This window comes from Bubalus bubalis, chromosome 13 (genome assembly GCF_019923935.1).
Source record: "Bubalus bubalis isolate 160015118507 breed Murrah chromosome 13, NDDB_SH_1, whole genome shotgun sequence".
Lineage (NCBI taxonomy): Eukaryota > Metazoa > Chordata > Mammalia > Artiodactyla > Bovidae > Bubalus > Bubalus bubalis.
The window spans coordinates 73,041,738-73,066,013 of record NC_059169.1 but is presented as its reverse complement, the minus strand read 5'-3'; the positions used below and the strand labels follow the sequence as shown (position 1 = coordinate 73,066,013).

The 24,276-nt window shown below is 45.5% G+C and overlaps 1 protein-coding gene across 7 annotated transcripts in view; it reads right to left on the bottom strand.

Annotated features, from left to right (window-relative positions):
* RUBCNL (rubicon like autophagy enhancer) overlaps nucleotides 1-23,689 on the bottom strand; it is a 39,280-nt gene extending 15,591 nt beyond the window's left edge. Inside the window, exons 1-6 of one of the 7 annotated variants that reach the window (XM_044926808.2) lie at nucleotides 23,666-23,689; nucleotides 7,149-7,775; nucleotides 3,531-3,613; nucleotides 2,859-3,069; nucleotides 652-750; nucleotides 123-183 (exon numbers count right to left, since the gene is read on the bottom strand). In XM_044926808.2, the coding sequence (XP_044782743.1) occupies nucleotides 123-183; nucleotides 652-750; nucleotides 2,859-3,069; nucleotides 3,531-3,613; nucleotides 7,149-7,683 (989 nt within the window). In that variant the 5' untranslated portion in view covers nucleotides 7,684-7,775; nucleotides 23,666-23,689. Of the gene's footprint in view, nucleotides 1-122; nucleotides 184-651; nucleotides 751-2,858; nucleotides 3,070-3,530; nucleotides 3,614-7,148; nucleotides 7,776-10,436; nucleotides 11,149-21,630; nucleotides 21,764-22,715; nucleotides 22,855-23,323; nucleotides 23,587-23,665 lie in introns of those variants that run through there. The other 6 variants (XM_006072559.4, XM_006072560.4, XM_006072562.4 and 3 more) reach the window with 6 other exon arrangements.
* Nucleotides 23,690-24,276: the final 587 nt, after the last annotated feature.

Below are 24,276 nucleotides of genomic sequence, written 5' to 3'. Positions count from 1 at the left end.
GATTGTTTCATTTCTAAACAGTGATCCCTGTCATTGGAACTGGCTGAATTTAGCCCAAGATGTCAGAGGCCTGGTGTGATGGCCCAGGGGTCTGTGTGCTGATGAAAGTGGGAGGGAGATACCTCTTAGAGGTGTCGGAGGAACATCCACAGGGCTCTGTGGTATTGCTGAAATCTCCAAGTTCTGTGGGAAAATAGAAGAAAAGGTAATGGAGGGCTTTTAGTCTGTTTCTCTTAACCACAGTCAATTTGATACGAACACAAAACTAGCTGCCTACATCTCAGAAAGGACCAGTTATTCAAGATCTCCTGAAGATGAGATCTTCAGGGTCTTTTGCATTTCTGTTGTGAGACAACAGCTATTATGAGGCCACAGATGGGATTTTAAAATATGCTCATCTGAAATTTCACCAAAATATAATGGAGGGGGCCAAACAGATATCAGACCCTAATGGTATCTGCTTTTGCATTCAAATCTACACGAGATGAGGGATTAATATCAAGACATCGTATTTTTTTTAATATCAGGGACACGGTCTGATTTGGGGAGGGGTTTGCCTGAATGACACTGTCATGTACCGTGTGTGATGCGTGTCATCAGGTGTGTGGGGGAGGGTGCCTCCGTCACGGCCCATGAGTTTCCAAATCTCACCTACGATAACGAAGTCATCAAAGTCACATTTGCGGTCCTCTTCTGTCACCTCTGAGAAAGTAGGTGTTTCAACCACTGGGCTGACCTGTAACACACAACCTAGAGGAAGAAAGGAAGAAGAGAAAAAGACTGTCCAACCTGCAACACCCGGCTAAATTGAAATGGAGGAATGAAAGGGCTGCGTTGACTTGAAAAGGATTTTAAAATTCAGCTGCAATAATTAGGAAGGTCAGGGGGTGAGGAGGGAGGTGGGAGGGGAGTTCAGCATGGCGGGAACACATGTATGCCTAGGACCGATTCATGTTGATGCATGGCAAAAACCATCTCAATATTGTAAAGTACTTATCCTCCAACTAAAATAAAAAGGGCAGGGAGCTATTTTTGTGTTGTTCTTATGTTCACAAGATTAAGTGAAACAGACTGATGAGTCTATTGGGGTCCATAGGAGTATTCTACCTCCTTCCATGGAAGTTTGGAAATTTCCACAAGTTTAACAAATGGGAGAGATGGGAGAAACAATCTTTTGTTGTTGTTGTTCACAGTAAGGAAAAGAATACAGGTGACGTGAACATTGTACTAGGTTGAGTGTGTGTGCTCACTCACTCGGTCGTGTCCAGCTCTTCGTGACTCCATGGACTGCAGCCCACCATGGGATTTCCCAGGCAAGAATAACTGGAGTAGGTATCAAACCCATGTCTCCTGTGTCTCCTGCATTGGCAGGCAGATGCTTTACCACTGAGCCACCTGGGGAGCCCACTAGGTTGAATATGTTCCCTTAAATGTCCCCTACCCAGCACCTGTGAACATGACTTCATACTGAAATAGGGTCCTTGTAATCAAGTTAAGCTGTGGTCACGCTGGATCAGGGTGAGTCCTAGAGCCAATGTGAGTGATGTTGTAAAAAGACGGAAGTTTTTACACAGACACGGATACTCAGAGACCAAACATCCTGTGAACATGGAGGATTGGAGGGATGCTCTACAAGCCAGGGGCAGCAGCGACTGCCCGGAGTCTGGAGACAGGCAGGGACCAAATTCTCCCTCAAAGCCTCTAGAAGGAACCAACCTTCCAGACAATTCCATGGCCGACCTGTGACCTCCATGACTGTGAAAGGATCCATTTGTGTTGTCTTATGCCACCCAATTTGAGTATTTTACTACAGGACCTCCAAGACACTAATACAAATACGTTCATGCTTTTCTATCTCTAATACCAGTTTGGAGAATTAGCCTAAGAATGTCTTTACACAGAGAGAAAGAAAAGTGAAAAAGGAAGGTTGTGATCACAAAGGAGTTTTTAAATCCATTTGAAGTGTTAAAATATTGAAAGCCACCTAAATGCCAAATAACTAGGGAAAGACTTTGCAAATCATGCTGTTACTTCAAGAAACACCCTCACTGAAAAAATGTGATCACAGATAAACCATTCTAGCTGGGGGATATCAGCTTCTCAGCTTTGGTTTCCTCCTGGGTTAAATGGGGGCAGTTTCACCCACTTCTGTGTTTCTTATGCTCTTTTGATCATGATCAGCAGTAACATACAATTTACTTTGCAACCTGGCACAGGCATAAAATATATATAACTGATAAAGTTCCAGGAAGCCTCGCTCACCCCATGTGAGGTGCGTGCTGATACTGTGCAGTTGTTTGCTTGCCTTTTTAATACTGTCTGGATCAAGCTGCAATTTGTTGAACTCTGCTCTACCTCATGAAGTAACCTCTATGACCACAAATGTCACAAGGGTGATACTTGATAAAAGATCAATTTTTTATCTGGGTGGTAGAAATATTTTAAATTTTTATTTAATATATTAATATTAAAAAAAAATTCAGCTAGACATGAGCTTCCAGTCAACCATTCAACACATGAAGTATTTCAGGCAAAGCCCTACCTGTGGATTCCCAACATCTGCGGATACCCAGTGCATCACGGACTCCTTGTTACCAGGATGAATGAAAGAGGACAACGTGGGGAAGGAAGCCAGTGTAAAGAAGAGGAATGCTGGGTGACAAGACAGAGGAAGGGGAAGAGCAGGATGGAGCCTAAGAAAAAGCACGTGGATTTCACAACTGAGTGGTAAATGATGACCAATTCCAAGCCAAGTGGCAGAAATGGCGGGGATCATCAGGTTACTCCAGAAGGACAGGGTTTGACAGGTGTGTGGGGAGAATACAGCAGAAAGCTTCCTCATATTTGCCCCCACTCACCTTCATAGCCACTGTCAGACGAAGTGGAAGACCCAGATTCCTGCTTTACGTGGGTATAAAAGGTCCCTTCCAAGTCTGCCTGACTGTTCCCAAGTGACCTGCCAGCCTCTTCTGTACTCCAGGTCTCTGTGTGCTGCTGACTTAGAATATTACACTTCATTTTCTCCATGACTGATATAATCATATCTGCAACGTAAAAGTGGGCATTTTCCTGTAGAGGCAAAGATGATCAGTTAAAACTCTCACAAGCATAATCAACTTGGTTTTTTTCCCCCCCAGTGAGGGTGTATTAGATTGAAAAATCAAGAAGTTATATTTAAGTGAAGTTAATGCATAGACATGTATTTATTTCACTGTGTTATCATAGGTCATTACATCAAGAATAGCCCATATCTTCCAGAGGTGGAAGATTTAGCCCACTGCAACCAAAAGATGATGCAAGTTGAATTTCCTGTGATATTAAATCCTAGATTGGTGGTGCTGCAATGGGAGACATTACTCATCAATCATGGAAAATTTCCCAGCTGAGGTCAGACCCTACCAGTCAAATGTTGAAATGAAACATTTGCCATGCCTCCTCCAGTGCGGTTTACAAACTGAAATCAGAACAGGCATACTCCAAAGTGTTAACCCTCTTGGTGGTTTTAAAAAGAAGAAGGAAGCCATGTTCACCTTTTCTACATCAACAGGGAGAACGAATGCCTCTGGTGAGAAGGAATTTGAGGAAACAGTTCTTCCGCCAACTTGAACAGCATCTGCCAATACAGCAAGTTATTAAAAATGGAGAAAAAGAAATTCAAAGTTTATCTACAAAAACAATTTTAGGGAGTGACTTTCAAATGTTGTTTAAAATATTAGCACAATTCTAGAATAAAATAGGATGACACAAGAAGAAAGACTCCTCTGATGGTAGGCCTTGTAGGTGGCAGAGGGTCATCATTTCTGCAAGAAGCTACTGGAATAACTTGAGAGGAATCCTTAGAGAAGGCATGGGAGAACCATGGGAATGGAGGAGAGCAATGAGGAAAGAGGGGAAAGAAAAGAGAGTCATGGAAACTACCTACAGGAGATGGAGGGTGAGAAGGAATAGTCTGGAAGCAGGACCATAAGAATTACGGGATCCTTCCTGCAACTCACTGCAAATGACCTAAAACTTCCTGTTTACAGTAACAAAATCTATCTGAAAAAGGTCAGCACCGCTTCTCTAAAATGATCTTCCTCTAGTCAGAAACAAGAAGAAACTGCAGAGGCTATATTCGGCTGACTCATCCATTCTGCATCCTTATTAAGCCACTGCATTACTGGCAATGAACGCCACGAAGACAAAAATGAGGTCTGTCATGTGATATCTGCTTGCAGCACATAAGGCAAAACATTTCTGTGACATCCATGAGCGCTGCTGGTCAACCTGATGAATCAGAACCAAGTGCTACAGATGTCTTGATGGTTTTAAAGCTCTCGGGGTGGCAAGCAGACAGGCAAGCAGGATTCCTCCAACTATTGCAGGGAAAACTGACTCCATGATGGGTCTGCTTCTTTTACTTTAACCTGTGCTTCCCCATTGCTTTGGTTGACTAAAAGGATACTGTCCATACATAATGGCCTGCCTCAGGGAACCCTGACCACTCTGCCTGAATGTTAAACCAAAATGCCTTATGTTTAGGACCCTGTCCACCAGTGGATGGCTATAGGAAGGAAGAAATTAACACATTCCTTCCTGGAGGCTGGCCATTCCAGGAGATATTTGTAAGATTAATGGTCTTTTTTTACTTTACATCCTCACTTCCCCCATCTCTGTTCTATAAAAGAACCTGGCATCCAGACCCTCAAAAGATGGTTATTTTGAGACATTAGTATACCATCTTCTGGGTCAGCCGGCTTTCTGAATAAAGTCATAGTCCTTGCCGCAACACCTCATCTCTCAGTTAATTGACCTGTCGTGTGATGAGCAGAGTGGGTTTGGACTCAGTAACATAATCCCTTCCTTGCTTCGTGTTCAAGAACTCCAGTGTTCCATTGAAGACTTTGGTCCTCTTAGCTTCAGAAGCCATCTGGGGTGGGCAAACTTTTTCTGAAAAGGACTATGTAATAAATGTAGGACCTGAGGGCCACACAGCACCTGCTGCAATTATTACTTGGTTCTGCCATTGCCCTGAGAAAGCAGCTATAAACAAAACAAACACAGCTTTATCTGTAAAATCAGAAGTCTGGTGGCATTTGGTTACAGGTCCTGGTTTGGGGACTCCGAGGATAGAGGGGGAAATGCAGAGAAAAGTCAAGCAGTGGCTTCCAGTTCCAGCTCTCCACACACCAGCCGTGCCTCTACAGTAAAATGTCCTCGTCCTAGGAATTAGGATAATCATTTTATTAGGAAACTGAAGGAGCTAAGGAATGTAGAAGCACTGTAAACTGTAGATGCTATGCCAACAAAAGGAACTGTTTCTTACAGCCTCAGGAAATGCAGACAGGCTCAGCTGTGTTTCCCTCCCATATAATCTAAGAAAGGAAAATCCCTGCTACTGCCATTTGAGATGCAGCAGATCCAGGAAAATGCCTCATAATGGCAAATGCCTGTTCTGCCCATTGCTGCCCCTACACCAAAGAAAGAAAGGACCAGGTCACTTGGGACTTCTTTTCCTTAAGCCCGGGGAACGAATCCCCTCGCCAGGTTTAAGACAGATGGCCAAAAAAATGGAGTGGTTTTTTTAAAGGTCCTTAGAGAGATTGCTAGGGTCACTGTCTTTGGACAAAAGGGGCTGGTGTGTTTGTTTTCTTTCTGGGGCAAAGGATAATTTTATTTACTTTTCTTTACAGATCGATATCCTTTGATGTGGACCATTTTTTTTTAAAGCCTTTATTGAATTTGTTACAATACTGCTTCTGTTTTATGTTTTGTTTTTTTTTTAAGCTGAGAGGCATGTGGGATCTTAGCTTCTTGAGCAGAGATTTAACCTGCTCCCTCTGTACTGGAAAGCGAAGTTGTAACCACTGAACCACCAGGGAAGTCCCAGAAAGGATAATTTTAAACTGCAGAACAACTTCTTGCACAGGAACACAAAAAGTTATTTGGAGCAGGGGTACACTAGGCCCTAAAGATCATCTTCTCTTTATAACTTGTCGTGGTGGTGGTCTGTGGGAAAGAGGACTTTCAATTTTCTCTCTTCTCCTCACCCTCCCGTGAGACAATCAAGTAGGAGACTAATTTCTCAGTTTTCAACCACTAAATTTGCAAGTCACTTTTTTCCTGAGAACTATCCAGGCAGGCGAGCGAAAGGGAGAAAAAAGGCCTGCAATCAGACTGAGCTACTGAGCACGCACGGCATCAGACTGTGCCATACTGCTCAAACTTGGTTCTTATCTCAAAGTTAGCTCATTGAAAAGATTGCCCAGAATCTGCTTATTCTTAAATTGTATGTTAAAGATTGTCACCATCTTTGAGTTTTCAAAAGTTTCAGTAGAACAAATAAACCTCATATCTTAGAAAAGGGAGAGGACTGGTTTCCGCTAATGAGAAATAAATATACGTGAGTGTACACATACACAAACACACACAGAGAGACAGCTTTTAAATTGCTTTGAAATAAACTTCCTTGACTATTTGAACTAGGATTCCAACAAAAATACAAATTAATGCAAAGTGTGAATATAGTATAATTAATATTTAAAATTAACTAACCATGCCACAAATCATAATAACAAGAATAGCTCAATTTATTGACTCAAGTGGCATCTGGCATGGATTACTTGGGTTTCAGAGTTTTGGCATTTTAGGAATATGTGCCTGACCTTAGAGCAACAAGAGACCTGGTTTTAATTGGAAAAAAGTTTTGTCCAGTTTGGAGGAATTGTGGTTCCTGTTTTTAAACCTTACTATTTTTCTAGTCCCACCCTGTCCAGGTAAATCTAACAGGTGAGGCGTGTTCCTCTCCCACATGAGCACTGGTGTGAACCAGGGCTCGCTCTGTGGGGACCACCTTCCACCATCACGCTAAACGCAGAGCATTTCTGGTGCTCTCCCACAGGGCCCATACCCATGCTCTAAGACGACAGCTGACACTGATTATTGACTAAGTTCTCCTACAGTCTCAGGAGAAAGGCAATTCTTGACTCCATCAGTTGTGACCCTCCCAGTGGCTGGGCTAAAGACGATATGAACTGAGCTGGTGCCCTGGCTGGTGAGCATCCTGGAAAACCGGTAGCCTTTTCCTCACGAGGAACACTCAGCCTCAGCCCCAAGCAAGAGCAGGTGTGAGATCAGACAGGAAGGGTGGAAGTCCAAGCTAGAGTTACCTGTATCAGCAGAAGCTGTCAGCTGGGAAGGCTTGAAAAAAGCCCTGCCATCCTCAGGACATGGGGGACCGGACACAGTCTTGGAGCTCGTGATCAGAGACGTGTGAGGACAGCGTCTTGGGAGCCCTGCCCGCTCTTCCTTCAAGGTAACAGAGGAGTCACTGCCATTGCCAGCTGTGCCCCGGGCAGAGGAGCTGCCCACAGAGTCTGTGGTGCCCTTCGGCAGTGATGCCTCCACCACAGAGTCCCCAAGAGACAAGGGTGACGTGCCCAAGGGAGATTTGGTGTTGGACGCAGTGTGGCTCTCTCTGTTCCCCACTGCGGGCACCTGGGGGGACGCATCCTGCAGCTGTTGCTGTGCACACGGGGGGTTAATCCAGGCAGCTCTGTGCCTTGTGAACCTGATGTCTGATGGGCAGGAGGGGTGCTCAGTGTCCCGGAGGCTGGGCAAGCCATCGGTGTTGCCTGGGTCATCGCTGACCCCTTCCCAGGGGTCCACAGGTGAGTCCTGCCGGCCCGAAGACTGTGATACCATCTTCAGGGCTCAGGGCTAGTGTGAATTCCCTTGTGCTGTTGGACCAGACCTTGAACTCACCACATGGCGAGTTGGAGGGCTGGAGAGCTTATCTGCAATGAGTGAGAAACATTTACCATAAACAAGGGCTCAATCATATTTTTTTAACTCCACATTCTTATGAGAAAGCAAAGAAACTTCATGTTTCAACAGAGTCTGGACTTTTCCCTAAAGAACACAGTAAACTCCACTTAGATTTACAAGTAAAATATTAATAAATAAGTTGGCCATAAAACTAGCAGCAAATGTAAGGGATATGACACTGAGATAGGAAAGGGGTTTCAAAGCATAAAAATAATTCTTTTCATGCAAGGATAAAGCCGTATAAGGATATACTGATAAAAAACTAAAACAACAGCAAAATGTAAAACATCCCATGCATGATTTCAAAATTAAATGTCAAACCCAAAATGGGAATGCTGCCTAGGAGTAAAGACATGTTTTTGTAGGTTTTTAAATTATTATCATTGGGGTATAATTGCTTTACAATGGTGTGTTAGTATCTGCTGTACAAAAGAAGTGAATCAGCTCTAAGTATACCTATATCCCCTCCCTCTTGGATATTCCTCCCAACCCCCACCCCACCCTTCTGGGTCATCACAGAGCACTGACCTGAGCTGCCTGCTTAACAGTAGGTTCCCACTAGCTAGCTATTTTACATATGGTAGTATATGTATGTTTCTTCTTTTTATTCAGTTTGTGGTCGTATTTCAACAAAGTGGACCAACGGCATGTGTAACCGAGAACAACCAAGAGCGCTAAAAACTTGGTTTTGTGCAACTTTACACGAGCTTATGAAACTTACTTAGATTATAAAAGCAATAAAAATTCATGATTTGCTTACAATATCTAAAGAACACACTGTGATCTAGATGCTGTCTTTTAAAACGGTCCACTTGCTTTTTAGCTCTATTTTTAGCATTAGTAAATTAGGCAATGATTACAATGTTGAGAGCGACACAGATGAGAAGCACTCTTGTCACTAATTACAGCCCAGCACGTGTGTCTTCCTAACACTCTCCCACTGTCCCTCACATTGTAAAGCTCAGCCTTCAACAGTCACTGTGAGATTGGCAAGGGGAAGGTTTAGCAATGAAGGTGTCTGCTTGGACACTGAGCCTAAATGAAGGGTGAAGTCCATGGGTATACTTCAATGAGCCGAGGCTCTGGTCCTCATAAAGTTCCAGGGCTTGAAACATCATCTTTATGTATACAGGTGACTCCCACATAGATCTGTGTTCCTGACCTCCCCTGATCTCCCCTGAACTCCAGACGAGTGTATCCTACTGCTTATTCGATATTTGTCTAGGGGCATCACACCTGGTATATCCAAAGACACTCTGATTTCTGCACACCACTCCCCTGCCCCAATCTGCTCCTTCCTGGTTTTCCCCATCTCAGGAAACATACCCCCCCCCACTTGCTGAAGTCTCAAATCTAGGAGTCATCATGACCCTATCTTCCAGAGCTCTCCTTCTTTAACCCACCAGCAAGCTTATTCCTGAACTTCCCTGGTAGCTCAGAGGTAAAGAATCTGCCTGCTGATGCAGGAGACGCAGGAGACTTAGGTTCAGTCTCTGGGTGGGGAAGATCCCTGGAGGAGGAAATGGCAACCCACTCTGGTATTCTTGTCTAAGAAATCCCAAGGACAGAGGATCCTGGCAGGTTACAGTCCATGGAGTCACAGAGAGTCAGATGTGACTGAGCCCAACAACAATGAGCTTACATCTATAGCTACCACCTAGTCTAAGTCACCATTTTTCCAATGGTCTCCCTGATTCTTCTCTCACCTGCTTATAATCAAGTTATTCAGAGGTATCTTTTATAAATCTAAATCAATCCCCTATCTGACCCTGTCAACTACAAACTGGCACTTGCCGTCTACCTCTACAAGGATTAAATGAAACGCTGAAGCTACTGATTTTCAACACCCCCTGAAGGGGTTCAGGGTGGTGAGCAGAAATGAGGCACACTGTGCTCCGGGGACGAGCAGGACTGGCAGGATAGGTCTCCAGATAGTTAGATGTTTTCAGGAACTGATTTTATGAGCCGCCTCGTATATCTCCTCATATCTAGAAAAGCCCTAAAGTCCTTCATGGTGATGACTACTTGTGACTAGCAGAGAGTGTCATGAGACTAGCAGAAAACTTTTGGGAAAATATGTGCTTGATTGCATATACTCTCGCATCACTAAAATCACATGTATACTGACCTTCCCCCACCTCTTTGGAGCAGTTTCTCAGAGCTATCTGAGGTGCTGTCTCCCGGGTGAGACCCCTCATTTCACCTCAAATAAAACTGAACTCACAGGCTTCCCTGGTGGCTCAGTAGTAAAGAATCCGCCTGCCAATGCAGGAGACACAAGTTCGATCCCTGGACTGGGAAGATCCCACCTGCTGCGGAGCAACTAAGCCTGTGTGCCACACAACCACTGAGACAGTGCTCTACAGCCCAGGAGCTCAACTACTGAGCCCATGGGCTGCAACCAGAGAAAAGCCTGTGCAGAGACAAAGACCCAGCACAGCTAAAAAAATATATATATAAAAAATTATATAATTATAAATTACATCAATTATATAGTTATAAATCATATTAATATAAATAAAATTATATAAAATAAAACTTGTAACTCTCACATATATTTTTTAAAGTTGACAACTCCCACCCCCATCATAGCTTCCCATTAAATCCCGAACAAAATTCAAAATCCTTACCTTGTTCCCCACGCACAACACGACCCTGTCCTGCAGACTTCTCTGGCCTGCCACCCTCTGTCAGTCCCAGCTATGAAGCAAGCTCTTGACTCCCACAAGCTCTTGTTCAGCTTCTGTTCTAGTCCCTCTGCGTGGACCGCTCTCCCCTCAAATGACCACACATCTGACACCTTCCTGTCTTATGCACTCCTGGGTTTATGAATGACTTCCTCAAAGAAGTCTTTCCTAACCACCACACGGTGCCCCGGTCACACCTTATCACACCACTCACACCACGTTGCTTAATCTTCAACGCAGCTGTCACTTCCTGCTGCTTACTGTCATCCTCGTCTACCCCTCCAGCCCCGACTAGAAGCTCCAGGAAAGCAGGGCCTTGTCTCAGAGTGGCCAGTGGGGCCTCAGTAAGAGCTGCAGACTGAGTGAACCACCAAAATGAAAACAGAGTTACAGGCTAGAGAAAAGACTTCTGTGATTGATGCAACTGCTCTAGTATCATGGCAGGCCTTCTCATCAGAGATGAAAGTGAGTCCCTGTTTCCTAAAGATACGAAAGTTTTCTCACCCAATGCTTACAAATAGACCCAAAAAGGCAATGTGAAAATCGTTCTAAAAATCTTTGGGTTTTCTTGATTCGGGGGTCTTCCATTCTAGGTCACAGCTTTTGGAGTGATGCAGGAGACAATGTTGTTTAGTCACTAAGTTGTGTCCGACTCTTTGTGACCCCATGGACTGTAATCCACCAGGCTCCTCTGTCCATAGCTTTTCCCAGGCAAGAATACTGGAATGGCTCACCATTTCCTTCTCCAGGACATCTTTCCAGACCAGGAATCAAACTCACGTCTCCTACATTGGCAGACAGATTCTTTACCACTGAGCTACCAAGGAAGACTGATGCAGGAGACAGACAGACAGACAGACATATATATGTGTGTGTGTGTGTGTGTGTGTGTGTGTGTGTGTGTGTGTACACCGACTCAATGGACATGAGTTTGCATAACAGACAGACATATATATATATGTGTGTGTGTGTGTGTGTGTACGCATGTGCGTGTGTGTGTGTACGCATATGCGTGTGTGTGTGTACACCAACTCAATGGACATGAGTTTGCGTAAACTCCGGGAGTTGGTGATGGACAGGGAGGCCTGGCGTCCTGCAGTCCATGGAGTTGCAAAAAGTCGGACATGACTGAGCGACTAGACTGAACTGAATGTATACATATATGCCATCCCGAGAACACAAGCTCCAGATCACCAGTCACAAAATATCACAGGATTTGGTGATAAACTGCCAGCTGTCACTATCTGAAGTGTTTCATCTTCCTTCTCCAGAGCTCAAATCCCACCTGTGCCCCAATTTCTCTCTGCCACACATCTTTTCCTCTCCAGTAATTTCAAGTGTTATAATTACACACACAAAAAAAAGCCCACCCAGGACTATGGTTTTATAAAATGCCCCAAACATAGAAGTCTAGAGTAAAAAGTGAGGCCTTCTCATCACACCAAACCCCACCAACCCCAATTCTTTCCCAGAAATAATACTGTCAACCATTTTATTCCTTCCAGATCTTCTATGAATTAACATACATATGTCAGATCAGAAGATTTGTCATGTTTTCTTTTTTATATACATGTGATCACATGGGACATATGCTAAATATACTTTCTTTTTCTCTCAATAATATGTCTTGAGGGTACATACTCTTTTTTTTAACTATCTTACCACTTTTAGGGTATAAATGTATCAATTTCTTAGTCATATTCCTATTAATGAAAATTTATCTTCAGTTTTTTACTATAATAAAATATACAGCAATGAACATCTTCACATTGCTTTTTGTTGATTTTCTTTTATTATATCTTTTCTTGTACTACTTCTAATTTTAGTTCTGAGCCCATGGCCTGTGATAATCTTACTATTTCCAAAAGAATGAAGCTATGTAAGTCATGTTTTATTCTCACATTTCTACACATCATATTTAGTTTTCTGTGTGAGAGACGATTACAGCTGAGAAATCATATGGTAAGTAATAGTGTGATCCCTGTGTTTTTATAAACAGATTAAAGTTAATAATTCAAAGAGAATGATGTTATTTATGAGCCTTTCAGATATGGAAACAACTGCACTGAGCAAAAACAGACTTTCTTATAAAAAGTAATTTTCAGAAGCAGGTGCTTGTTCTACTTCCTTCTAGAAAAATGTTCATGTTTCACACAAAGAGCCCACAGATCTTGGCTGTGCCAGGTTATAAAATAAGAACTTTTTAGAGCGGGAATAGAACCACAGAAATTCAAGCTATATGTAAGGTCTCAGCTGGGTAGTGGCAGAGAAAGGATGGCAAGCCAGGCTGAACACTCATTAAGAAGCGGGAGCTTCCCTGAGACGCACATGGACACAGAGGGTACAGCAATGATTGGAAACAAAGTCCAGTTCCTGGTGAGAAGATATTATCTCCATCTCTTGATCTTTGGGGCAACAGATGATTCGTGAGCTATCAAGAAATTGTTGCTGGTTATGTTGCTTATTGCCACACTGGGTACAAACTGTAATTCAACTAAACAGATATTTATTGAGCATATACTACATGACTGGCATTGTTTTTGTTTTGGTGGCACGGGGGTAACAGTGGTGACTAAGATAAGCTTCCTGCCTTCCAGTAGCAGAGGGGGGACAGGGACTAAGCACATACATTGATACCTCTCAGGTACTGACTGGCAGTAGATCATCTGAATCTAAGGAATGATTGGCATCTTCTCAAAGTCCTTCCCACTGTCATAAATGAGCTCCTTTGGATCAGAGATGCTTATGTTCGAAGATAAAAATCAATCTCCAACCACATATTAAAGGAAGAGAAATTTAGTTGCAAAGCTTACTGTCATTGCTACTGGGATTTTCCTTTTGAGAGTAAACACAGGCCAGATTACTAGTTAACACATGGGCAGCAGCAAAGGCCCTAGACAAAGGAGAGATTCCAGGACTTCCCAACACATGGGCAGCAGCAAAGGCCCTAGACAAAGGGGAGACTCCAGGACTTCCCCCACCCACCCTAAGTCATTCTGGAAGGTCCCTGTGCACTGGACTCAGTGGTCCCACTGAGAATGACTGCATCACCAGGGCCACTGCTGGGGTACAACATCCACTCCAAAGATGCAACCTTTGCAAAAGGGGAAGAGGACTCATTGTGAGCCACCATGACCTCTAGAGTGGCCTCACAAAAGCCCAGTAGATCACAGTATTAGTCGCTCAGTTGTGTCCGACTCTCTCTGATCCCATGGACTGTAGCCCACCAGGTTCCTCTGACCATGGGATTCTCCAGGCAAGAATGTGAAGTGCGTTGCCATTCCCTTCAAGAGGGGATCTTCCCAACCCAGTATCGAACCCAGGTCTTCTGCATTGCAAGCAGATTCTTTACCATCTGAGCCACCAGGGAGGCCCAAGCAGCCAGCATTTTGATGGTAGATAAACACCTTTAGCAGCCAATACCCCTAACCATCTTAAAGATACTCGATGAATAGGCAAAGTACGTCAGGTTTAGGATTTGGGGTTTTCTCTGCCTCAGCATTAACTAGTGCCTGAATACATCGCTGGGAGCATCAGAGTAAAGGCTCAGCTTAAATGTTATCTTCTCAGATCGGCCTCCCTGGTTACCCTATAAATAATGGCAACTGCCCCTCCCTAATAGCTCCTCTCCCCCTTGGCAACTCTATTTTTTTCCTCCTTACTCCTCACCACTAATCATCATTTTGTTTAACCTCAATGACTAACACCCATTAGAATGTAAAATCTTTGAGGGAGGTTTTTATTTATTTATTTGGTTGCACCAGGTTTTAGTTGCAGCAGGTAGGATCTTTGACCTTTGTTGGGGAGTGTAGGACCTGGTTCCCTGACTAGAGATTAAACCCGGGCCCCTTGCATTGGGAATGCAGTCTTAGCCTAGGGAAGTCCCCAGGTTTTTGGGGTTTTTGTTTTAATTGGAGAAGCATTGATTTACAATGCTGGGTTAGTTTCTGCTGTACAATGAAGTGAATCAGCGATGTGACTTTTATTTTGATCACTGCTCTGCCCTTGGTATCTAGAACAGGGGCACATAATAGATAGATGCCCAACAAATACATTGAGTGTATGAATAAAAGAATGAACAAACTCACCAATAGTACCTAAGCATGGTTATATTGGCTATTTCTGTTGCCTAAGAAAGGAATCCAAGAACAGGCATCACCCTGTAGAAGAAACTGGAGATCACAACCTAAAACGGCTGCCAACAATTTCCTTAGAACAGAGGATGTTAGAGAAGAGAAATTGCACACAGGAGCTGAGTGTGAAAGGTCACATTCATTCTTTGCAGCTTTGTGGTGTCTTAGTGAGCATACCCAGTAAGAGACAGAAGCAACCAGAAACTGAAATGATCTTGAGCCGCGGCACGTGAGCCCTTCGGTTAAGACAGTTCCCCATAACCTCTTCCCATCTCTCTGTATCCACTTCCCTTCCTGTTTTGACTTTAAACAAAGGCTCATACCCCCCCCAGGACATCTGCAGACTCCAGCGATCACAGCTCACCCAGAAATCATCAAGATGCCCACTAAGGAGACTTTGTGGCTTCCATGTCAGGGGCCGGGAATCGGAGTCAACTGCAGTTTGCAGACAGCTGCAGCTTCCCTGCGCATGTGCTGCACACTGCTCTCAAGAGAACAGCGCAGGGAACAAGCAGTACCAGCCTGCAGAGGTGGCTGCTGGCATCACCTGACTCCTCTCTGGGTAGCTTAACCTTGGCAGTGACCCTTACTCGTGAAGGTCATTTGTCAGAAGAACACAGAGGAAGGACAGAAAGCAGGGTGGGGTGGGAAGGGGAAGACCCAACCAGGGCAGAGGTCCAGGAACCCCAGATATTTGCCTAAGAAGACTTCAGGGTTGCCCAAGACGCACAAATGACCGACTTCCGCTGTGGTCACTGCATATGTCACACTTAACGCTCTCATTCTGCACAGTGAAAATTTATGATATTTCAGGTGTTCTTAGGCCAGTCTGGGAACTGAAATGCAGCCCATCAAGGGACTCGCCCAAAGTCTATTAGCAATCAGCAGAACAAAAATAAAAGTCCTACACCTGATGCAAAGCTCCTTCCCCTGGTATTTACGTGTTCCACGTGGGCTGAAATTAGCAGGATATTTTCAATTTCCTTAGCAAAGTAATTTTAAGAATTTCCCCATCAGATGTGTCACAAGCAAGGGATTAAGAACCACACAGCTGCATATATTTGATCCCATGCCTTTAGAACAGTTGTCCCCAGAATTTTATGACTTCCTATTTGAAAAAAAGTCCTTGCATTTACATCTCCAATATAAGACTATTTACTTATAAATCTTACATATGCATAGATATTCTGATACATTGTGTAACTATAAAGCATTATTGAAACAGATCCAAGAGCATAGCATTTTGTTCTTGCTTTCCAATGAATCATCTTGTACCCTAAAGGTACATAACTTCCCCTTTAGGGACCACTGCTCAAGTAATGCTTTACTCAAAATCTTATATACAAAAGTCAATAACAAAAAAGATTTATACATGAATATAATTAGATAAGTAAATAAGACTTAGAAGAATATTAATATAAAAGTTTACCCAAAGTAAGGCTAGGTACCTGTACTTGAAAGATGGCTAGATTCCCATGTTTGGGCCAAATGTTGGGTTGGAAAAATCCAGATGAACTTTTTGGCCAGTTCAATAAAGTGGGGAGCCATATTAGACAACAGTTTGAGAGTTCTTCAAAAGGTTCAATGCACAGTTACATGAGCAAGCAATCCCACTCCTGGCTACATGTCCCAGAGAAACAAAAGTATATGTTAACATAAAAACTCCCATGTAAATATTCTTCAATTGAGATATATTTCAGTTTAAGGGTACAGCATAATGATTTCATTTACATACATCATGAAGCCATTATCACAGTAAGTTTAGTGAACATCCGTCCTCTCATAAAGTCACAAAAGTAAAGAAAGAGAAATATTTTTCCTTGTGACGAGAACGCTCAGGATTCACTGTTGACAACGTTCACGCATAACACACAGCAGTGTTAGTTACATCATCCTGTTGTACATTGCAACACCAGTACTTATTTATCTTAGAGCTGGAAGTCTGTACCTTTGACAGCTTTTATCCAGTTGTCCCTCCCCGCCCCCTCCCCACTGTCATCACTGGCAACCAAACGTCTGATCTCCTCTTTTAAAATTTGTTTTTGGAGTATTGTTGACCTCCTATACTGTAATAGTTCCTGTTACACAACACAGTGATTTGTTATTTCTATACACACATGAGCGTTAGTGGCAGCATTGTTCAGAACAGTTAAAAAGTAGAAACAACCCAAGTGTCCATGGATCAATAAATAAAGGATGCTACTCTGGCCACCTGATGTGAAGAGCCAATTCATTGGAAAAGACCCTGATGCTGGGAAAGATTGAGGGCAGGAGGAGAAGGGGGACGACAGAGGGTGAGATGGTTGGATGGCATCACCAACTCAATGAAGTGAGTTTGATCAAACACCAGGAGATGGTGAAGGAAAAGGAAGCCTGGCATGCTGTAGTTCATGGGGTTGCAAAGAGTTGAACACAACAGAGCAACTGGACAGACAGACAGCCATACAGTGTAACATCGTTCAGACATAGTAAGAAGGGAAGTACTAATACATGCTACAATATGACTGAGCCCTGAAAACATCCTACTAAGGGAAAGAACTCATTGACAAAAGATATTTATTTCTTTATGAATGAATGAAATTGTCCAGAATAGGCAAACCCATAGAGACAGAAAGTACATTAGCAGTTCCTTTGGGGGATGGGAAGATAGGGACAACAGGTAAAAATATCTTTCTGAGGTTCTAAATGTTTTCAAATCAACTATGGTAATGCTGTCACGTATCTGTGAAGATAGGAAAACCACTGGATTGTACACTTCCAATGGGTGAATTTATGTGATGTCAATTCTATCTGCATCTCAATAATGCTGTTGAAAAAATGAAATGCGCCAAGGCCATCTCCCTTCCAAAAGGTCTAGAAAGACTAGAGATGCTGTTATTCTGTGGACCACGGGCATCAAAGGAGCATGAGCTGAGAGTCAGGCTGAGAACGGTGGAACTGAAAGTTAAAAGGGGAAATAGAGACTAGACAAAGGGAGCAGGAATAAATGTGCCGAAAGTAAGTATGGAGAAGGGAGAGAGCAAGAAGTGAGAATGCCACGACTGAGCTACGCAGGAAAAACCCCCAAGGGCCGGTAACGACACCACCACCATGGGTGAGATGGCTGAGTTCCAGGCACTGCTTGTCTGCACTGAGGGTTCCAGGTGTCCACCCTTCTCTACACCAGCACTGCAGGGGAGCTTCTACTGGTCCCAGTTTATGGATGGGACGACAAAGTCAGAGCAGTTAGGTATCATGGTCATGTTCAGTTACGTGCCTATCTTTCAGAAACATATACAGAAGGACTTAGAATTGATAGAATTTCTTGGATGTGCTTTAAAATAATACAGCGGGAAGGTCCAGGGAGGGATATGGATGAAACATGATAGGCCACACTGATCACTGTTAAAGATGGGAGGAGGGCACGTGGACTGTTCTCTCTACTTATTGTTTGAAATTTTCCATAAGACAATTCCCAGGTTAAAAACAAACAAACAACCTTCAACATGTGCTATGTCCTTCTGTGTCCCCAAGTTACCTCTCTGTCCTCCTCACCTATCACCTCTGCAACCTATGCCTCTATACCCCTCTGCACCCTACACCCTTCTACCCTCCTCTTCCCACCCCCGTCCTGATCTTATTCAAGTTTACCTTTGGATTGAGACATTCCCCATCACCCTTTTAAAAGCTGCATCCCTACAAGTGTACACTCTCCCCATTTACTGACCTACTGTGTTCCATAGCACTTAGCCTCTGATTGCTTACCCATCAGCAGTCATTCATTGCTAACTCTTGGAGGGCGTTTACTATATCCTGACACGGTTCTAAGCTTTCTAAACACATACACACACACTCAATCCTCCTAACAACCTAAGAGGTAGATATGACCACACCATCTTTATTTTACAGAAGAGAAACTGAGGCACAGTTAGTCAATGGAGCCAGTTTCCTACCCAGGCTAGTCTTGCTCCCTGTCCACGCTCTTACCCACAACAGCACAGGGGTGAAGGGAAGACCTTTATATCTCATGGATTTAACCATCTCTCCAGAAGATCATCAGTCACTAAGCATGGAGTAGCTGCTGGGAACCAGGTAACATCGGTAACACTGACACGGTGACCTCCCCCAGCCCAAATCTCCATACAGACCAGAGTCTAAATTAACAGTGAGAACCCCAGCCCCAGAAAAAGATTGTATATAGGTCATAGACAGTTCAAATGATTTGACAATTGAACCATATTGTTTAAAGTACCCTTGGGACTTCCCTGGTTGCCCAGCGGTTAAGACTTCATCTTCCAATGCAGGAGATGTGGGTTCCTCCCAGGTTGGGGAGCTAAAATCTCACATGCCTCCAGGCCAAAAAAACAAAACATAAAACAGAAACAATATTGTAACAAATTCCATAAAGACTTTAAAAATGGTCCACATAAAAAAAAAAAAAGCAAACTTAAAAAAAAAATGCCCTTAAAAGTAAGTATATTCAGAAGTTCAAGTTTCCTCACCTACCAGATTTAAAGTGGCCATCCTCAATTTCCAAACAAGGAGAGAACACAGGAATAACTTACATATATTTTCAGGACTTGGTTGTTCTCTGACCCACTATAGCTTGTTGGAATAAAAGAATGTAGAAGAATATAAGGATAAAAAAAATAAAACCCTCCACTCCAATTTTCATCACCTGAAATCAACCACAGAAAAGCATGAGTTGGCCCTGGGTGCCATTCAATGTTCCCTGCCAGAAAACGTTATGAGGTCTAATTTGCGTTTATCTCTTTTAATGACGGTAATGCTAAGGATCTAAGAGAAGAAACTAAAGACTTTTTAAAAAACAATTTTCAGACATAATTGCTGGGCAAATCACCCCGTGTATAGTTCCCTCCAGGTTTTATTTATTTGCCATCTGCCAGTCATGTGTTACAGCTGACAAAAACAGGACTCTGAAACCTCCCTTTACACTCTGAGAAGCATTTCTTTCCAGTTCACACTCCACGTTCCAGTGAGAAATAAAGCATTCACTCAACATAGGATCGGAGAAGGCAATGGCACCCCACTCCAGTACTCTTGCCTGGAAAATCCCATGGACGGAGGAGCCTGGTGGGCTGCAGTCCATGGGGTCGTGAAGAGTCGGACATGACTGAGCGACTTCACTTTCACTTTTCACTTTCCTGCATTGGAGAAGGAAATGGCAACCCACTCCAGTGTTCTTGCCTGGAGAATCCCAGGGATGGGGGAGGCTGGTGGGCTGCCGTCTATGGGGTCGCACAGAGTTGGACATGACTGAAGCGACTTAGCAGCAGCAGCAGCAAAATAGGATTATTAGCACGGTTTTGTGCATGAGAAAAGTGAGGATCAGAAAAAGGAAGTAAAGACCACACAGCAGGGCTTCCCTGGTGGCTCAGTGGTATAGAATCCGCCTGCCAATGCTGCAGACACAGGTTCGACCCCTGATCTGAAAAGATGCCACAAGCCCCGTAGCAACTAGGTAGGCCCATGAGCCGCAACTATTGAGCCCAAGAGCCAGAACTACGAAAGCCCGTGAGCCCTAGAGCCCATGCTCCGGCAGCAAAAGAAGCCACCACAACGAGAACCTACGCACCGCATCGAAGAGCTGTCCCGGGGAGCAGCAATGAAGACCCAGCACAGCCAAAATAAAATTAAAAAAAAAATAAAGACCACACAGCAATTTGGCAATCAGTTCAGCATCCTGGATCCCTGCTCCAAAGCCTTCAGTCTCTCTCACCCCAGCTGGGAGAAAACACAGTGCAGATGTTAAGAAGAAAAAAAAAGAGTACCAATCAATTACAATCGTTATGCCAATCGGAGAGAAATTCCTCATTGCTCACTGTGTGACCTTAGGCAAGGCACTCAAACTCTCTGTGCTTCAGTTTCTTTACAGATTGTTGTGAGAACTAACTGGACTGTAATATGCATATCTGAGTCTGGCACACAACAGTCTAAAAGTTGGCTTTATTATCACCATCAGGGTTATAAGATTTACAGTTCTGTGCAAGACAGTCTCAGTTGTATTTCCCAAACTCTTAAATGAGTCATCTTTCAACTCCTTTTAGTTAAAATGGAAAAGCCAATCAGAGGTCCTTTTGGTATCATAAAAAGATAAAATATGACAGAAGCGCTCTAGTATTGCTCACGTTTATAATCTCTGGAAGGCTGGACATGCTTATCTAAAAAGGACTGCTTAATTTTAACAGTAAGGCAACCAACCAACCATGCAAATCTCTCCTTTCAGTATTAGAAATATGAATCTAAAATTAGTAATAGGAGAAACTATTCAGATTCCTCCCTGTTATTATCGTGTGCTGTGTGACTTGTGTAGGAAACATATCTAGAGCTCCCATCTTCCTCTGAAGATGTTCGCATTAAAATGCTTATTCTTGATGTCTACCCTTGGCTCTGACAGAATTTTCCCCTGTCAGAAAACAAGAACTCCAACTTCAGAAAATGTTTTTGGAGCTAACTGATCTCCCAGAGAACATGCCCAATCAAATCTAACCCCTCAGGGGCTTCTCGGGTGGCTCAGTGGGAAAGAATCTCCCTGGCAATGAGGGAGGCCCGGTTGGATCCCTGATGGGGAAAGATCCCATATGCCACGTGGCAACCAAGTCCAGCGGGCCACAGCTACTGAGTCTGTGCTCTAGAGCCCCGTGTTCTGCAACAACACAAGTCACTGCAATGAGAAGCTCCCAAACGCAGCTAAAATAAGCAAAGAGTAGCCCCGACTCGCTGCAACTAAAGAAAGCTTGCACACAGGAAAACCCCTGCAAAGCCATAAATAAATAAAAATTTTAAAAAACCTCTAAGTGCCCCCCCCCCACCCAGCCGCCACAACAACGACTTTCAACTTTCCTCAACTCTCCGAGCACCGCCCCCACTTTGCACACGTCCTAAAGTTGATGAACCAAGCAAAGTTCTCATGCCCTGATGTCACACTCTGTTGGACAGAGTAACTGGCGCCTGTGCCGTGAAGAGGAATTGCAACAAGAGATTGAGAAATCGACACATCTCACCAGGCAGGTAACCAGGAAAACTCCAGCGCTGCTGAGAAGGTCCTTATCTCCGCTACAAGCAAGGTTCGGTTAGGGGTCAGGAAGGAGGTGTGGTCTGCAATGCTAAATTTGTAGAAACCACAGGTGATGCTTTTCAAAACCCCACCCTCCCTCCGTTATCTTCCAAACCACCCAGGGAGGTGGAGCACCTCCGATCCTCCCACGTCTCACGCGAGCAAACTGAAGTTCAAAGAGGTTTCCTGATTTGCCGAGACCTCCCTGCTATTATGCGACTTCAGCACAGGGTCCAAGACACCCAAGTCGGCCGAACCCCAGTCCTTTGCACTTTTGCCTGCAAGCCTATTTAAAGATCCTTTCAAATTGCACTGTAGTAACACAGGGCAGCGCTTGATCATCCCCTTTCCTTTGGGTCTTCATTCCCATTGAGGCTAGATGACCCCTCTTCGGAAGGTTCTCTACATTCCCCAAGCTGACAGCATCAACTCCGCGGGAGATCGGTAGCAAACCTCCCGTGCTGTCACCGGCCAGGGCGGGGTGAGGGTGAAACGCAGCCGGCGCGTCCCCGCCGCAATCTCAGCAGGTGGATCCCACACCTGGCGCTCGGCCGAAGGGAAGCCCCGTGCGCCGCTTTCGGGCTCTCACCTACTTCGGTTAAGCCGCAGAAAGTGGCTGTGCCAGTAGTTTGTTGGGGCGTGTTGGGGAGGTGGTCCTCTGGGGGGCCCTCGCCATCTGGGTATGCGCTTTTGTGGAACCGAGAAAAGCCATTCGGCGTCCGGGACCGCTTCAGGGTCTGCGCTCACGGGAGAGTCGCTCTGCGCCCTCCGTGCCTGGCGGTCCGGCTCCTGCGCCCCTCCGGACCCAAGCCGACCCAGGGTCGCCCACCACCCCGCACCCCATCCCTTTGCAGGTCAACTCCGCAAAGATCTCCCGGGGTCGGGGGGACTCAGCATTGCCCTGACCTATCTTGGGGTCCCCCTCCGCCGCACTCTCCGCTCTGCGCACGCCTCTCTGGCATCCCTTCCACCACTCTCCTCGCCCTCCCCCGCCTCCCGCGGTCCTCGCATCCCGGGCCCGGTTCCGCTCACCTCAGTGGCGGAAAAGCCAGCTGGGCGACGCGCGTCGGCTCCTCTACGGGCCCGGCTCCGAGCGGCGTCGCGAGGTCACTGCGCCCCCCAGCGACCGAGAGAGGGGGCGACGAGGGGGAAGCGGCGTCCTGACACCGTCCCCCGCCCACATCTCCCCGCGCCAGCCAAAAATATCCCGGGCTCCAGCAGCAAATCCGAGAAACGCCCCCAGCGGAGCGAAGCACCACTTCCCCGCCTGCTGCTCGCTGGGAGGCGACCGGGAGACGAGCTGGAAGGAACGCGGGCCCCCTGCCCTCCTCCCGACCCCGGGCCCTGGGTGGCGCGGGCTGGGGTCCGCCGGAGCAGCTGTGCACCCCGCACCCCCACCCGCTCTCCGCCCGGTTGCCTCCGGAAACCCCTCCCTAACCCTAGCCGGGGGACTCGGATGGAACCGCGCTTTCCGGGGTGGAAACGAGATCATCACAGACCTGGCGGACGTCCACGCCCAACCCCAGAGTCCCAGACGGGTGGTCTCTAGCACCAGTACAATTGCCTGAAATGATGATCTAAGCCATTTGGATTCAAGTCTGCGCTGCAAGCTGTGGGCCTGGCGGGGACCTGCAACTTACCCGGAGCGTGAGCCACGTCTCTCTGACCTCAGCGGGCTGCACCCCGCGGAACCCCACCCGGAGGACGCCACGGTCAGCATCCGTCCAACCTAATCGTCCTTGTCCGCTGGCAGCCAGGGTTTAGAATCCCATCACAGCTGTGCCGCGAGGAGCACGCGCATCGCGGGGGAGGCTGGGGAGAAGCAACCAACCAATACAGAAAGTTTTCACAAATAGAAACCCAAGCCCTGACAGTTCCTACGGCCGAATGCATCACGTCCCACACCACCCCCCAGGGAGCTTCAGCGCGCTCCAGCAGCGCCCCCAGAGTCTCTTGGGGAAAGAATCTCCCAGTTACCTTACCCGGCAGGGTAACAACACACAGGTGAGCCAGTCCTGGCTGGCTTAGAAGAGGCCCTTCTGCTCGGTAAAACCAAACCCGCACCGCACTCCTTTTAGGTTCTTTGGCTTTGCCTTTTGTCAGTTCCAGGTTGTGTAACCACGTCGCAGGTATTTGGGGCTTTATTTGCCGGGTGTCTCTTCGGAACACCCCCCTCCTAGGTGCAGCCTGGCATGGAGTAGTTAAGGGGCAGCGCCGCCGTAGACGTGGCTTCTTGGATGAAGCCCTAAGTGAGAATCAGGATCACGAGCCAAATGAGTGCGTGCTCTCAATTACCCGCTTCCTTTGAGGAGGTGGCCTGAGTGGTAGAGAAACCGCCTGCCAATGTAGGCGATATAAGAGACCCGGTTGGATCCTTGCGTTGGGAAGATCCCCTGGAGGAGGCGATGCCAACCCACTCCAGTATTCCTGCCTGGCGAATCCCATGGACAGAGGAGGCTGGCGGGCTACAGTTCATAGGGTTAGGAAGACTCCTATACCACCGAAGCTTCTTAGCACACACTGCATTCTTGCCGAGCCTAGATTGGCCTGACCTGAAAGAACTCTGGAGGTTTGGTGTTCTGTCCCAGGAACT